We start from the raw sequence: 15,778 nt of genomic DNA, 5'->3' as shown, positions 1-15,778 counted from the left end.
TCTCTCTCTCTCTCTCTCTCTCTCTCTCTCTCTCTCTCTCTCTCAGAAACAAAACGCAGTGTCTCTGAACGTGAAAGTAGAGGAGTGGCTAGTTGGAAGAAGAAAAGAGATCAGCAGGAATGGGCAGTGACAAAAAAATGATAACAAGGAGAATTTGCCTGAAATACATTATGTGTGTGTAGAAAAATGTCACAATAAAACTTATTGTTACATAAAGTAATACATGCTAATAAAACATTGGAATGTTTTTGAGATTATTGACTATGAATACGTAGAGCGACTGCATAGGCTTTCCCAGCCCAGTTGCACCATAATTTAACCAAGTTCTTTTATGAGGGACCTGTTTTGAGTTGTTGAGAATATGTCTCCACACCCAAGTTGTTACACACCGCGACTTCAAACCTTCATGAAAGAGCGCGTCTATTTTAAAAGTTCTGAGCTTTGACTTGCTGGATCGGAGGGCAGTTTTAGTTTTGCTCCGTTTTGAAGATTAACTAACCTCTTCTTACTGGTTCCTCCTGCCTTTCTGTCACCACCAATTTTAGGGGAACTAAAACTGTCCAAAATTCAGAAAAATGTGAAGCAGAGCATCCAAGATAACATCTCCCTGTTCAGCTTGGGAATCGGATTTGATGTCGACTATGACTTTTTGAAGAGGCTGTCCAATGAAAATCGTGGTATTGCTCAACGGATCTACGGGAACCAGGACACGTCCTCTCAGCTCAAGGTAACAGTCCCTTTCTCCCTTCCTGAAGATCATCCCATTGCTCACACGGATCCCCTCAGAAGACCCCTGAACGTGGCTCGGATTTGTCGGAGCCACATTTGCTTTTAAAGTTCTGGCAACTCTTGGGATGACTTCTCACACATTCTCATCGCTGCTTTCAGCACCTAATAACGTGAAACAGAAAAGCTAAGGCCAAACCCGCGTCTGCTCTGGCAACCACGAGGCTTTCATCCACCTCGGGCTTCTGCCAGCCTCCTCGTCCCACAAGCAGTTGCCCATTCCGCTTTCATGGCCACATATTTTCTCTCTGAATTGTCTTGGCATTTTAGATATGATTTTTATAATATAAACCAAGTCCAAATGTGCCCTTAAAATCCATAAACAAGAGAGAGAGAGAGAGAGAGAGAGAGAGAGAGAGAGAGAGANAGAGAGAGAGAGAGAGAGAGAGAGAGAGAGACAGAGAGAGAGAGAGACAGAGAGAGAGAGAGAGAGAGAGACCAATTGACTGGCATGGTGACAAATGTCTTTAACTCCAACATACGGGAAGTAGAAGCAAGTGGATCTCTGTGGATTCAAGGCCAGTCTATGCCCGTAGCAAGTTCCAGGCTACCTAGCCACCTAGAGCTACGCATTCACACACACGCACACATGCACACACTGTTTTATTGGATTTTTAAGTAAAATAACTTTACTCTAACTGATACACAAAACCCTCACATTGTTAGTTTAAGGAAGCCACTGAGCAGTTTCTCAGTCCTAAACTCTGTACCTCTCAGTGAAGTTCTGTACGGTTAAAATGGCCATTCTGAAGCCAGGGGGCTCCCCACAGGGCTTCTCACAGAGCTTCCACCCGGCTCCTACAGGGCTCCCACAGGGTTCCCATGGGGCTCCTATGGAAGTTCTCAAGTTCACTATCAGTTATATTTTAATTTTCTTGTCCATCCCAGAAAAAGGAAGGAAGGAAGGAAGGAAGGAAGGAAGGAAGGAAGGAAGGGAGGGAGGGAGGGAGGGAGGGAGGGAGGGAGGAAAGAGAGAGAAAGAAAGGAAAGAAAAAGAAATGGTGACTGACTTGAAACTAGCACATAATTAGCTTCATATCCTTTTTTCATGGTTCTTGTGTTTATTAAATGAACAACCAAATTGTGCCAATGCCAGGAATAGCATTGGAAGCTTGGGCTGCCTAGAAGATACGGTTCTGATTCAGGTTATTTCAACCCAGATAGCTTTTATTATAAATGCCACAAGCTTTCATTTCTGATCCTAACAAAAAGAGGAGAAATTTGGGGCTCTTAAATTGTAGGTAATTTCCTAACAGTATGTTTTTGTCTTCCTGCCCAGAGTTCATGACCATGGGTGTCTATCATCCCAGAGCTCTGTGCAAATAAATTAAGAGATATCTCCTACATATTGAGAAGCCTCAGGAGATCTAAAATACTTTAGATCTACAAAGTGGTATGGAAATAACTGTTTGTGTTGTTTTTCTTTTTTCCTTTCCTATGACTTCTAGAAATTTTACAACCAGGTCTCTACTCCGCTGCTCAGAAATGTTCAGTTCAACTACCCGCAGGCATCAGTAACAGACGTCACCCAAAACAATTTCCACAACTACTTTGGGGGTTCTGAGATCGTGGTGGCAGGGAAATTTGATCCCAGCAAACTGTCAGAAGTCCAGAGCATCATCACTGCCACTTCGGTACTTCTGCTTCCCTGCTTATTCTAAAAATACTAACTGGTCCCCTGGTGCACTTGGTCTCTGTGTTAACAAGCTAACAGAATTCTGCTTCCCCCAGCACTTGCATAGAATGGAAGCAAGAGTTCAGAAAGAAGGCGTGGTGCATCTCTGCCATCTTTTCAACCATTCTCTAAAACCTCATTTTTTTTTTTTCCACCCAACCCCAACCCCAGTCTCTGGAGTTTGTGCACTGAGCCTATCCAGTCAAGGCTCTCTTCCTTGTATAACCCCCCAAGTGCATTTACAGCAGATGCGTTAACTTTAATTCTGATCCCTGGATGTCCTTCAACGGATGCTTCCACTGTCCAGGCTAACACAGAAATGGTCTTGGAAACCCTGAGTCAGATGGATGACTTGGAGGAATTTCTGTCAAAAGACAAGCATGCAGACCCTGACTTCACCAAGAAGCTGTGGGCCTATCTCACCGTCAACCAACTGCTAGCAGAGAGGTAAGGCAAGACGAGTGTATACCGTGAAAACTTATAAACATGAAATGTCCATCTACAATACTTGAGGTCAGGGCTGGGGCTATAGCTTAGCCTGAAAGCCTTTGCCTAGAACACACAAGACTCTGGGTACAATTCCCATACTGCCAACCAAACAGCAAATGGGGCATTTGAAATCATGAGCAAGAAGTATTTGGAATCAAGAAAGGTATCAAATTAATCGAGGGATTGGATTATTACTGACTCGTTCACAGCACTCTAATGAAAGCTGAGTTATTTCTTCTCCTCTTTTCTTCTTCCTTTTCTCCTTCTCTTCCTCCTCCTCTTCCCCGTTCCCCTCCCCCTCTCCCCCCCCTTCCTCCTCCTCCTTGTTTTCTGAAGACACAGCTCAGCAGCTGGCTGCTCTTCCAGAGGACTGGGTGCGACTCCTGGCAGCTCTAACTTCAGTTCCAGGGAATATAGTATCTGTGGGCACTCTGCACATGTGTGGTACACAGAAACATACATGCAGACAAAAAAAACCTACATACATTTTTAAAAAGTTAAAATGTTTAAAATGTAAATGCAACATATGTGAGATGCGTGGAGTGCATTGATTTTAAGTATGTGGTTTAATGGATATACATGTATGTATACACATATACATTGAAGATGTCTATATGTGTATACCTATACTTGTATCTATCCTTATCTCTATCTCTATACCATCTGTATCTATGACCATCCTGCTATAAATGTAGAACTACTGAAGGTCGCCTTGCTCTCCTTTACTACATCCAGAGGAAGCCACGGCTTTTGCCACGTATCATCATTGATTGGTTTTGTCTGTTGTTAAGCCATATACAGCCATACAAACCATTTCTGACTTTCACTCAGCCTGATGACTGTTAGATTCAGCCATGTTGCTGTGCATATCAATAGTCCATTTGCATTTCCTCTTGAAAAATAGGCCCAGGGAAAAATTTATGACTGTGCGATTACAATGCTCCCAAGGAATGGCTCTTTGATACTTATGCCATCACTGGCTTCTCAGTGGCTGAGCTGCATTTCAAATCTCTAACATCACATCCTGTCATTAGAAAAACACTTGCACACATGCACCAGAATTTCACGGGGATAGTTGATAAAACTTATTATTACAAAGCTCTCACCTGACCTCTTGGATAGGATTCTCAGGAAGATGGACCAGGGTCATTGAACTAGGTTATAAAAACTATCATATAATGGAACTTGCAGAGAAGATCCCTGATGCCATTAAGGTTATATTTAAAAAGCACACATGGCTATAAGCTGTGGGTTTGAAGTAAGAAAGAAATAATCCTGTCCCTTGGACAGAAGTACATTGGCTATACCCAAAAGCATAGAGAAGTTGCACTGGACATTAAATATTGATTTGTAAAGCCCTGTAGAAAGATCAGTGGTTTCTAGGACTTCAGGGGATGTGTAGAATGGAACATTTCTGCAATGGTAGGTCTGTTGTATCTATTTACTCACGGGATATACAAGTAAATGCCAGTGTAAACCACTTGCCTATATGTCAATACGTCTGTATATGCTTCATCTGTGGTCACACATGTACACAAGACATCTGTACAAGATGTCTATAATCCAGGAGGCTGTGGGTCGGGAGGGTACATGGAGACCCTCTCAGTACCTTTTACTCAATTTCACCGTGAACCTAAAACTACTCTGAAACATAAAGTCTTTAAAACCGATCCCTTGGGGGCAGTGAGGTGGCTCAGCGGATGAACGTGTTTGTTGTAAGGCTTATCCACCGGAGTCTGTTCTTGAGCTCCTGCGTGATGGCAGGAGAGAAGCAACCCATACAAGTTGTTCTCTGACTTCCATACAGGCATCATGGCACATGTGTGCACGCACGCGCACGCACACACACACACACACACACACGCACGCACACGCACGCACGCACACACATGCGCACACATACACGCACGCACGCGCACACACACACACACAAAGCAAGTAAACATAATTTCAAAAACTACTCCCTAGAGACCGCGTGGCTGGATAAAGTATTAAGGCTCATGAAGCCATTTGGTCCTGTTCCCCCTATTGCCTTAGGCATCCTCACTCTGTGCCCAGGTGTGGGGTGACTATCAGAAGGGGGAGTAAAGAGGTTTGGGGCCCAAGTTCACCCTGGTATATGGTGATGTTCTTCAATCTCTATCCTCTGAATACAGAAGTCTGGCTCCTACCGCCGCCATCAAAAGGAAAATCACGAAAACAATCCTGCAGATGTCTCTAGACCATCATATCGTGACTCCGCTTACTGCCATGGTGATAGAGAATGATGCTGGAGACGAGCGCATGCTGGCTGACTCCCCGCCACAGGACCACTCCTGCTGTTCAGGTCAGTGCTTTGGGTCCTTACGGAGCAACAAGATGGAGCGGCCTTCTTGTCTTGTGTTGTTGTCCCAAAGCCTCTGTTCCCATCTACTGTCCACCTTTTGCTTCCAGCTTGTGTCCGTACGTGTCCAAGCTTAAGTTTAGTTTTGCCAGTGGGCATGATGGTACCAGATCTCTATTTAGCCAAGGATGACCTTGAACTCTTGGTCCTCCTGCCTCCACTTTCTGAGTGCTAGGATTGTAGGCATGTGTCACTAGGCCCAGCAGAGAAGTTATTTCTCTGCAGATCCATTTATAGTACTAGATACTGGAAGAATTGGGTACTAGAGGGAACAAGAGGAGGGGGGATTCTGATGAAAAGGGGGAGGCTGTGGGTTACCTTGCATGCTCAACGCCCTGGGTTTGATGCTTAGCACTGCATTTACATAGATAGATAGATAGATAGATAGATAGATAGATAGATAGATAGATAGATAGGAAGAGGAAACCTTAGCTGAGAACCTTTGGTTGGGAAAGAAGATGCAAAAATCAAATTCGTTAAATTGAGTGCAATTTCTATGGAAGAGTACATGGGAACTAATGGGGGAAGAGTTCTTCTATGCAGGTGCACTGTATTATGGCACCAAGGTTGCCTCGGGTCCCATCCCATCATGGGCGAACCCATCCCCGACACCAATGTCGGCCATGCTTGCAGTCGGAGCGAAGCCACTTGAGTCTACTCCACCTCCTCATTTGAATCAAGGTAAAAGCATTCCTCCCTTCTTAACCCATCAGAGCCCCGTGCGGCTTTCCACCAGTGAATAGGATCTCCATGTCTTGAGAAGCTAGCTGACGTTTACAGGCCTTATTGCCGTCTATGGGGAGTCAAAAGCCCCAGGTGCTTACTGAGGTGTCGAAATAGCTGGGGCCTATCTGGTGTCTCTTCTTGTTGGTGCTAAAAGCATCAGGGCCGGGGTCTGCAACCCTATAGGTGAGACAACAATACGAACTAATCAGTACCCCCCAGAGCTTGTGTTTCTAGCTGCATATGTAGCAGAAGATGGTCTAGTCAGCCATCATTGGGAAGAGAGGCCCCTTGGTCTTGCAAACTTTATATGCCCCATAGAGGGGAACGCCAGGGCCAAGAAGTGGGAGTGGGTGGGCAGGGGAGCAGGGTGGGGGGAGGGTATAGGGGACATTCGGCATAGCATTTGAAATGTAAATGAAGAAAATATCTAATAAAATAAACTTTAAAAAAAAAAAAGCATCAGGGCCTCACTCTCTGACATCATGGACACCTAATGACCTCTGAAGGGCTCCATGTCTAGATACCATCATATGTTGAGGTGTAGGGCTCAGAATATGAATTTGCATGTGGACAGACCCATACCTCACACTCTTTCCAACTGCATCAAGTGAGCTCTCTGGAATAGAAGAGATTCTCTTCTCGTAGGAATGCACTGGTGGAGTGCTGCTTCACCTTTGATGAATAGCCTCAATTAGTTAAGCAGTTACTAGTTGCTCAATATGTGGATGTTATCATTGAGTAAGAACTATCCTTTTTTTTTTTTTTTTTTTTTTTTGACTTAAATGCATTAGTTGTCACATGCATGTCAGAAGCATGGACCATAGATGTGATCATCCGAAAGCCACTAACACATATTTGTTAGAGTTTGGGCGCTGAGGTGCCATTGTACACTCTCAGTGCACAATGGACACATTCCCTTTCAACATGTGAGTCAGGGGTGCCACCTGGGGGACTTAGCAGTAAGTGCAGCTCCTCCTGGTGCTCCAGAGTTTACAGAAATGGTAGCAAAAGATAATGTTTACTCACACTGTGACTGAACATGGGGAGACATGGGACATGGTACAGGTCTCAAAGCCACATGGCCTAGGGCTTGAGGATATGTGTAGGGCAGAGGAATGGTAATTACTGTGTGGGGAAGAGTTGGAGGAATCTGTGGTTTACAAACACACAATTAGATCCCAGAGGCCGTTATGAAATTCACATTCAGAAAACGGGGGTATTCGCATCATCGGGAGATGGAGTGACAGCCCTCTGGCATCATAAAGTCACCCCTCAGATACTTGTCTGTTTTCAAGGTAAGAGTCAGTGGCTTCGACAAGCAAGGTCTAAGGTCTTCAAGTCGCTGGGAAGTAACCTAGGCAACTGTTATCACCGTGATTGGAACACCCCAGGAGTGTTAGCCACCATAAAGCTAGGAAGCAAACAGTGTATAGCTCAGCTGTGCCACCTCTGTGACTGGTGCTTCCCAGGGTTCACAGAAAGCCAATGAGCTGAGGGTTTGACCGGGCTTCCCCGCTTTACCCCATGCCCTGACTGTGTGTGTGCATGTGTGTGTGTGTGTGTGCAGGCCATGAGGCCTTCACAGACTTCCTGGCAGCCCCTGGAGCGTGTATGTATGTGCTTTGCAACCTCTCTCTCTCTCGTACAGAATGAACTTTGGACATCCTAACAGTGCCCCGGCTTCCATCCTAAAGGAACGTCCCACTGGTCAGCAGCATGTGGGACGTCTGAAGTGAAAACCGAAGGCTACTTCCTGTTGTTAATATAAGATCCCCAGGTTCTCTTGAATAGACTCTCCTATTTACAAAACCTCTTCAGATGGCGCAGCGAGGTGTCTCTGAGGGAGAAGGCACTTGCTAACAAGCCTAATATCCCGAGTTCAGTCCTGGAACCTGCATGGTGGGAAAGAACAGGACACCACAAGTAATTCTCTGAACTCTGTGTACTTGCTAGAACACAGGCCCATATGTACACACACACATACACACATGCACACACACACACACAAAGAAGTGGATAATCTTCAGAGCTGACATCTTAGATCATAGAAGCAAGGCTGACTTGGACTATTCAGGGCAACTCAGTCTCCAAAATTAATTACTTCAAATTAAAACGAAATAAAATGAACTCTAGACTGGGTGGGTGGCACCTGTAATCCCGGTACTCAAGGTGAAGGCAGATGAACTGTGAGTTTGAGGCCAACGTGGACACACAGCGATAACCCCATCTCACAAGAGCACGGCTGAGGATGTCACTATGCGGGAGAGCACATGCCTCGTGTGTGCACTGTCCTGTGCGTCATATCACAGTGCAGCTGAGCGGGGAGAGGAAAGGGAAAGAGAGGCTCCAAACGTTTATTACATACACCAAGCAGGTAGCAAGGACTCGGGTGACCGTCTCACTTCCTGTGGCTTCTCTCCAACAGTGTTCGTTGTGGGACCCGAATGATTTGCTGTTTCCGTTTTGTTGATGATAACGCTCCCTAATAGCTACACTCCCGAGCAGGGACCCTGAGTGGAAGATCAGCACGCAGGGCTTGTGTGGCGAATGGCTCCCAAGAGCAGGACATGCTATGGTGTCCAGCATGGACATCACACTGTCCACTCATCACATGGACCACGCACACTGTCACTTTTCAAAGGAAAGTTTTTGCAGCAAAATAAAAGGACAAGACAGCCAATTTTAAAACAACATTCCCAGTAAGACCACAAGGCTTCTTCCACATGTCTAGTCTGCTGTTTGATGCAACAAAAGGCTGCCCCTGAGTCAGACCGGCCTGGGGTCAAATTCTTCCAATGTAACCGTGGGCCGTACACTAACTTCTCTGCTCTCATTCATCCCGCCTGTATTACGGAGTAATGGCTGTAGGGTAGTTATAAAGCAAGAGTCTCATATCTAGACATCCAGCAAAGTCTAGCTAGTGCTTGGCCCATACATCTTAGGATTTCAGGAATATATAAAGTTGACACGGAGATCTTCAACCCACTTCCAACCCTATTAAAAGTTAAAGCTGCACTGATTAGTGTGAGGAGGCGTTCCATTCCATTTGCCTAGAGACAGATCATTACGGCGGGAAGCATGGCTACTAGAGAAGGAGCTGGGCGTTCTACATCTGGATCTGCAGACAGCAGGGAGAGAGAGCGACTGGGCCAGGCTTTCTCTTTTGAAACCTCAAAGCCCAACCCGCCAGTGACATACTTCCTCCAACAGGCCACACCTCCTAATCCTTCTCAAGTATTTCAACTCCCTGGTGACTAGGCATTCAAATATATGAACCTGGGGTGGCAGTGGGGAGCAATATTATTCAATCCACCATATGTACAGTACTTATATAGAAGGAAATTTTTGCCATAAATCTTTTCCGAAGGAGCCATTGTTTCCTACCTTAACAGTGCCCTCTAGTGCCCAACCTTGACATTGACCAATGAACCAAGTCTTTGTTAAGCACCTGAAATGAACTGTGTAGCTCGAGAGATGAACAGGAGGGTCAGGAGGTAACATAATGGATTACAATCTTGCCTTCTGGAGGCTGAGACAGAAAGATCACAAGTTCAAGGACAGCCTGTGCTGCAAAGTTAGATCCTGTCTCGGTAAGCAACAGTGACAAAAATCAGCTTCCTTTTTAATAATTTTGGTTTTTATTTTTTCTTGTATATTTTCTAGTGGAAAATGACCCCCACTTCATCATTTACCTGCCCAAAAGCAAAAAGAACATTTGTTTCAATATTGACTCCGAACCTGGGAAAATCCTAAGCCTTGTGTCTGATCCAGAATCAGGTAACAGAAAAGCAGATTCCATTTGAAGCAACTAATAGCATGATGGCCAGGCTACCTGGGATTCATTTTTTTCTCACCTCATTAGATATACTATAGCTTTTAAAAGTACTATGACTAGTAAGAAACTGAATTATATATATTAATCATTTCAAGCAAGTATAACTTAAAAATACATCTTCTGAGCATGAGCTAGCTGATGTTTTATTCTATAAAAATATTAACTTTAAAACATCTCATAAAGAAAAAATATTTGTATGACGACTTTGTTGACTTGTCAGACATTATAAATACAAACTGTGGTGCCCACCCGAGGGGCCCAGGAGAGAAAGCATGTTTTCCTTTACAGGGATTTTAGTCAACGGTCAGCTTATCGGTGCCAAAAAGGCAGAGAATGGAAAGCTAAGCACCTACTTTGGAAAACTGGGATTTTATTTCCAAAAGGAAGGCATGAAGTTAGAAATCAGCACCGAGACCATCACCCTGAGCTCTGGCTCCTCTACATCTCAACTGTCCTGGTCCGACACAGCTCACCTTGGGAACTCGAGGCAAGTAGTATTCCACCTCCATTCCCATCAGCCCTTGGGACACAGCTGCAGAAGCAAGGCCGGCCTCAACCTCAGCAGAGATCATACAGATCATTTTAGATACAAGGATGCTGAGGTTCAGGGTAGCTCTTCCCTTGCACTGGGTTATCCCTGTGTACTGGCTAGTTTTGTGCCAACTTGACACAGGCTGGAGCTATCACAGAGAAAGGAGCTTTAGTTGGGGAAATGCCTCCACGAGATCCAGCTGTAAGGCATTTTCTCAATTAGTGATCAAGGGGGGAGGTCCCCTTGTGGGTGGTGCCATCTCTGGGCTGGTAGCCTTGGTTCTATAAGAGAGCAAGCCGAGCAAGCCAGGGAAAGCAAGCCAGTAAGTAACATCCCTCCATGGCCTCTGCATCAGCTCCTGCTTCCTGACCTGCTTGAGTTCCAGTCCTGACTTCCTTGGTGATGAACAGCAGTATAAGCCAATAAACCCTTTCCTCCCCAACTTGTTTCTTGGTCATGATGTTTTGTCCAGGAATAGAAACCCTGACTAAGACACCCTGGGTCTGGGAATTGTTTTCGATGTTCACTGTGTCTCCCTGATAAGGCTCAGTGAAAAGCATCCAGTAAGTGCTCAGTATATGTAAGCAGATCCATCCGTTGAAATCTGGAGCTGACTACATCAAGTCTGCTCCAAATGGTATGATTGTATTTTATTCAAGAGCATCTTCCTAGTTAGGACCTGGCCGCCGACTGTTCTAGACATCCCACATCCCATAACACTGAGGCAGTGAAGCTCTCACTGGAGGAACAGAGGGTTTGTTATTAGGGGGTAGCAAGATGGCTCGGTGTGCAAAGGCGCTTGCTTCTGAGACTGATGACCTGAATTCAATCTCAGGCAGGACCCACAAAGTGGAGGGGGAGAAGAAAGCCCTGCCTGCAAGTTGTCTTTTTCTGATCTCCACTAGTATGTATGCATACATGCATGGGCACACACACACACACACACACACACACACACACACGAGAGAGAGAGAGAGAGAGAGAGAGAGAGAGAGAGAGAGAGAGAGAGAGAGAGCTCTGAAATCATCTAGAAACTAGTTCTATGCTGGCTTTCCCATAGGGTGCTCATCTCTGTGAAGAAAGAAAAATCTGTGACTCTCACCCTGAATAAAGAGCTGTTCTTTTCCGTTCTGCTGCATCGTGTGTGGAGGAAGCATCCAGTTAACGTGGACTTCCTGGGGATCTACGCTCCCCCAACAGACAAGTTCTCGCCTAGCGTGCATGGACTGTTAGGTAACGCATTTCGACTGTCAGCATGCAGTGACTTGGATGACTATGGTTAGAAGCTGGGAAGGTGGCAGGCAAGGCCACCAGAGCGGAGAGCTCAACGTGGCAGGATGACTTGGGAACATTATGGTCAACACCATTTGCCCAATGACTCAAAAGTGGCAACTTAGGACAAGGGAGAAAACAGGTTAAAATTTAAGATAAGGGTTTTTTGTTTGTTTGTTTGTTTGTTGTTGTTGTTTTTGTGACCGAAGAGAGGTGACTTGGCTTAGGAGGTCTGTGACAAGTAGACTCCATAACATCAGGTATTTTAAGAAGACTTCAGACATAAGCATGTGACATCTCAAACCACCCTGCAACTGTGATCTGAGCTGCACTCTCCTACACCTTCCCAGCCTGCTGCCATCAAGTGGGTAGTTTCTAGTAAGCCGGCAGCAAGTACAAAGGGATTCTGGAGGGCAGATCAATATGCCACTCTAGCCCAGTGACAGGCCTTGGAGTCTATGTGAATTAATGTCTATGCTTTGTGTCATTAGGGCAGTTCATGCAGGAGCCAGCCATCCACATCTTCAATGAGAGACCAGGAAAGGAGCCGGGAAAACCGGAGGCAAGCATGGAGGTGAAAGGACATAAGCTGACTGTCACCAGGTAGGTCCTGGATGCTTAAGAAAAGCCACCTCGCATGCTGTCAAACTTCCCAAGTCACCGGCAATAGATGCATATACAATATTAGCCAGAGGACACGTCAGATAGCCCAGACTAAAAGCAAATCATGACCACACGTATGTGCGCGCACATCATGAAATGGCAAGATGAATTAATCAATCTAGTGCTCTCATCTGAATGTTGGAGCCCTATGGTCAGAAACTGAGTAATTGAAGCTGTTGACCAAAGGAAGAGATCATAAAATGTCCAGGAGGCACAGTTCTAGAGAAGGCATGCATATTTTATGTAAAAGTTTCTTGAACATGGATACACTACGTGTTTTGGGGGTAGTTTTTCTTACATATATCACATCCATGTGCTTCATTTCAATGCAGGAAATAAGCACTCTGAGTGTCAACTATTAATCTTTGAATTTCAGTCCCCTCCTTCTTGTTCAATTGTCTCCCCTGTGCCTCATTTTATAGTGTTTTGAATCATTTTTGTCTTTTTGATATTTTATAAAGCAATTAATTTCCTTATTAGAAATAACAGTACAGATATGCCGTCATCTTCCACATAATTAAAATGTAACTTTGCGGTGATAATTAAATCTCAAAATTATGTATGATGCATGCCACCACAGAGTAGACACATGAAGTCTAATGGTGGATTCGGATTCTACCGCCCAAACGGTGTTGGCTTACCAGACAGAAAACGACGGGTTATTAACAGACATTAGTAAGCATGGGGAAAGGGTGAGAGTCACTCAGCAACCGCCTTACAGCATAGGCAGTTCCGTAACAAACCTCTTCATCTCCTGCAAGCCCGAGACCTGTCGATTAGTAAATGAAACCAAACGAGCCCCACTCCGTTCTTTTAAGGCTCGCTGAAGGCAGTGTGCTGCATGCATTTCGAAATATCAATCTTCTTCATCCTCCAAGGGGAAGCCTTGAATTCGCTCATGAATTGCTGGCATCACCCTTAAACACAACCACAAACCGAGGGGGTCGGGGAGGGGATCACAGTTAGCCCACGGTGCCGAGTTTCAGGTTCTCCATCTTTACTAGTCATTTGCTACTGTTGCACTGCTGGAGGAATCCACAGAGACCAGCCTCTAGGAGGACTGTCTTAACTGTCTGAGTGCACACTGGTTACACTGTGTTCTAGGGCCAACCCTAGACACTGACATTTCTTTTAACTTGGCAGGGGTGGCAGAGAAGGGGTAGAGGGTGGGTAGAAATAGTTAAGAAAGGTACAAAGAACAGGAGCAAGGGCTGTTCCCAGCTATGCCGTGTCACTGTGTTGTCGCCTCCCTAATTCTATGCGCCATCTTCCTTCCAGAGGCATACAGAAGGACTACAGGACGGATATCGTGTTTGGAACAGACGTTCCCTGCTGGTTCGTACACAACAGTGGAAAAGGTTTCATTGACGGACATTATAAGGATTATTTTGTGCCTCAGCTCTACAGCTTTCTCAAACGGCCTTAATGGCGTATAGTTTTGGAAACTGTATGTGTACACTTTTCTCCCTTGATCCTTTTTGCAGTTATTCCCTCGTTTCAGCAACTCGAAATAAACCCAGATATTATAGTGGCCTAAAAGGCCTGCTAACCCACCTGAGAAAAATAAATATTTGCAAAAAAAGACTCAGGAATTTGTTTTCTGAGGATGTATTAATCAGTAACCCAGGACCTGGTTGGTGAGTACACAGCCAGTGAGGTCAAGTCCAGGAACTTGGGTATACTGTGAAAGTCCACTTCCTGTTAAATGTCACCTGAGCACCGGGGATCAAACACTTGCTGTTACTTCACAGGAGGGTCAATTATGAGACTTTGGGTGAACACAGACATAAACAGGGAACATTATGTCTCCATGGTTGCTTTATAATAGAGGTTTACACTGAACTCCGTTGCAGGGATGGGAGATACATTTACGTGCAAAAACTGGGGTCACAGTTCTATAGTTCTATAAAAATCAACCCTGTATGTGTAACTCAGGGGAAGAAACTTTAATAGTTGGTATTTCAACGTTCATCACCTGCAAAGGTGACTTTATCAATAACTAATTGTTTGTATATAATCCCTCTTGAGACCAGAACTTTGGTGACTTATTTTCTATTTTAAATGAATAATCAACCTTGCATTTCAAAGAAGGAAATCAAGTTAATGGCAAGAGTTGGGAAAAAAAAAAAAAGCCAGCTTTCCCTGTAAGCAAGCCGATCATTCTTTATAGAGGGTCCTATGAACTGACAGCTTGCTATTTAGTTATATTCGGTATGAACAATTGAGATCTCAGCCAACTAACACAGAGCTGCTATTCGTGCGGCAGGCAGATTAACCATCTTTTTGTCTCATGTGGCCTGTGTTCACAAGCTTGGCCCAAGTATCAATCACAGAGTTACCATGAAACCAATTAAATGTGCATTTTACCTTAAATGGTTGGCAACCTTATTTGAGAAAAATACACCTTGGTGGAGATTGTACCTTAGTTAGAAGTTTGTTTTCCAGTTTTTAAAACCCATGTTTTAAAATGATTGTTAACTAAGCCAACCTTCTTTAAGGTAAAAACCATAAATGCAAGAGGCCGGAGAGCTGGCTCAGCAGAGGGGCTGTTTCAGTTCTAGAGCCCCCATGGCATCGCACAGCCATCTATAACTCTAGTTCCAGGGGATCTAATGCCCTCTTCTGACCTCTGCAGGCTTGTACACATGCTGCATGCACACACACACACAACCATTGTTCTTTAAAGCACTGTAAATAAAACCAAGCATGGACAGACTATATGTATGTGTGTATATATATATAGTCTTAACCTGATTGTCTGTTTCTGAAGCATGAACTCTGTAAATGACATCATGACCCAATGGTCATGGAAAAAAAAAAACAACGCATGATCTCACCACCTATGGGCCACCAGGTAGATCCTACTAGATCTAATGTGTATTTTAGGGCAGTCCTTTCTCCAATACGGCCCAGAGAAACCAAAGGTTGGGCACACATGCAATTTATTTTATGTGTATGGGTGTTTGGCCTGCACGGATGTCTGGATAGCGTGTCATGAAGCGCTCACGAAGGCCATAAGTGGGCACTGGATCTGGGACTTGGGTTACAGATAGCTGTGAGCCACTGTGTTGGTGCTGGGAACTGAACATGGATTCTCTGGAAGAGCAATCAGTGCTCTTAACTTCTGAGCCATCTCAATAGACTCTAAAGGACTTCTTAATAAAATAAAATGACATCTCTTCGATGTTTTCTTCCAGCAAAAGAAAGGATTATAGTGACTTTTCAGAATCCAGGTCAAGTTTGCCTGACGAGAAACAGATGCCACTGTGGCTTTAAGAATTTGCTATTTCCCCCCCCACAAAAAAAAAACAAAAAACAAAAAAAACAAAAAACAGCCGGGCGTGGTGGCGCACGCCTTTAATCCCAGCACTCAGGAGGCAGAGGCAGGTGGATTTCTGAGTTCGAGGCCAGCCTGGT

General features: G+C 44.7%; 1 protein-coding gene across 1 annotated transcript in view; it reads left to right on the top strand.

The window, feature by feature from the left end:
* The window catches only part of Itih2 (inter-alpha-trypsin inhibitor heavy chain 2), a 36,647-nt gene extending 22,694 nt beyond the window's left edge, over window positions 1–13,953 (top strand). The window contains exons 12-21 of the mRNA XM_021215845.2: window positions 546–727; window positions 2,235–2,420; window positions 2,769–2,908; window positions 5,107–5,276; window positions 5,877–6,014; window positions 9,723–9,836; window positions 10,183–10,381; window positions 11,487–11,659; window positions 12,190–12,301; window positions 13,640–13,953. Of these exons, the coding sequence (XP_021071504.1) occupies window positions 546–727; window positions 2,235–2,420; window positions 2,769–2,908; window positions 5,107–5,276; window positions 5,877–6,014; window positions 9,723–9,836; window positions 10,183–10,381; window positions 11,487–11,659; window positions 12,190–12,301; window positions 13,640–13,787 (1,562 nt within the window). The 3' untranslated portion in view covers window positions 13,788–13,953. The remainder of the gene's footprint in view (window positions 1–545; window positions 728–2,234; window positions 2,421–2,768; window positions 2,909–5,106; window positions 5,277–5,876; window positions 6,015–9,722; window positions 9,837–10,182; window positions 10,382–11,486; window positions 11,660–12,189; window positions 12,302–13,639) is intronic.
* Window positions 13,954–15,778: the final 1,825 nt, after the last annotated feature.

The sequence above is a fragment of the Mus pahari genome, chromosome 16 (assembly GCF_900095145.1).
Source record: "Mus pahari chromosome 16, PAHARI_EIJ_v1.1, whole genome shotgun sequence".
Taxonomy (NCBI): Eukaryota; Metazoa; Chordata; class Mammalia; order Rodentia; family Muridae; genus Mus; species Mus pahari.
Note: the sequence above shows the minus strand (reverse complement) of the source record. Positions and strands in the feature narration are given on the sequence as shown.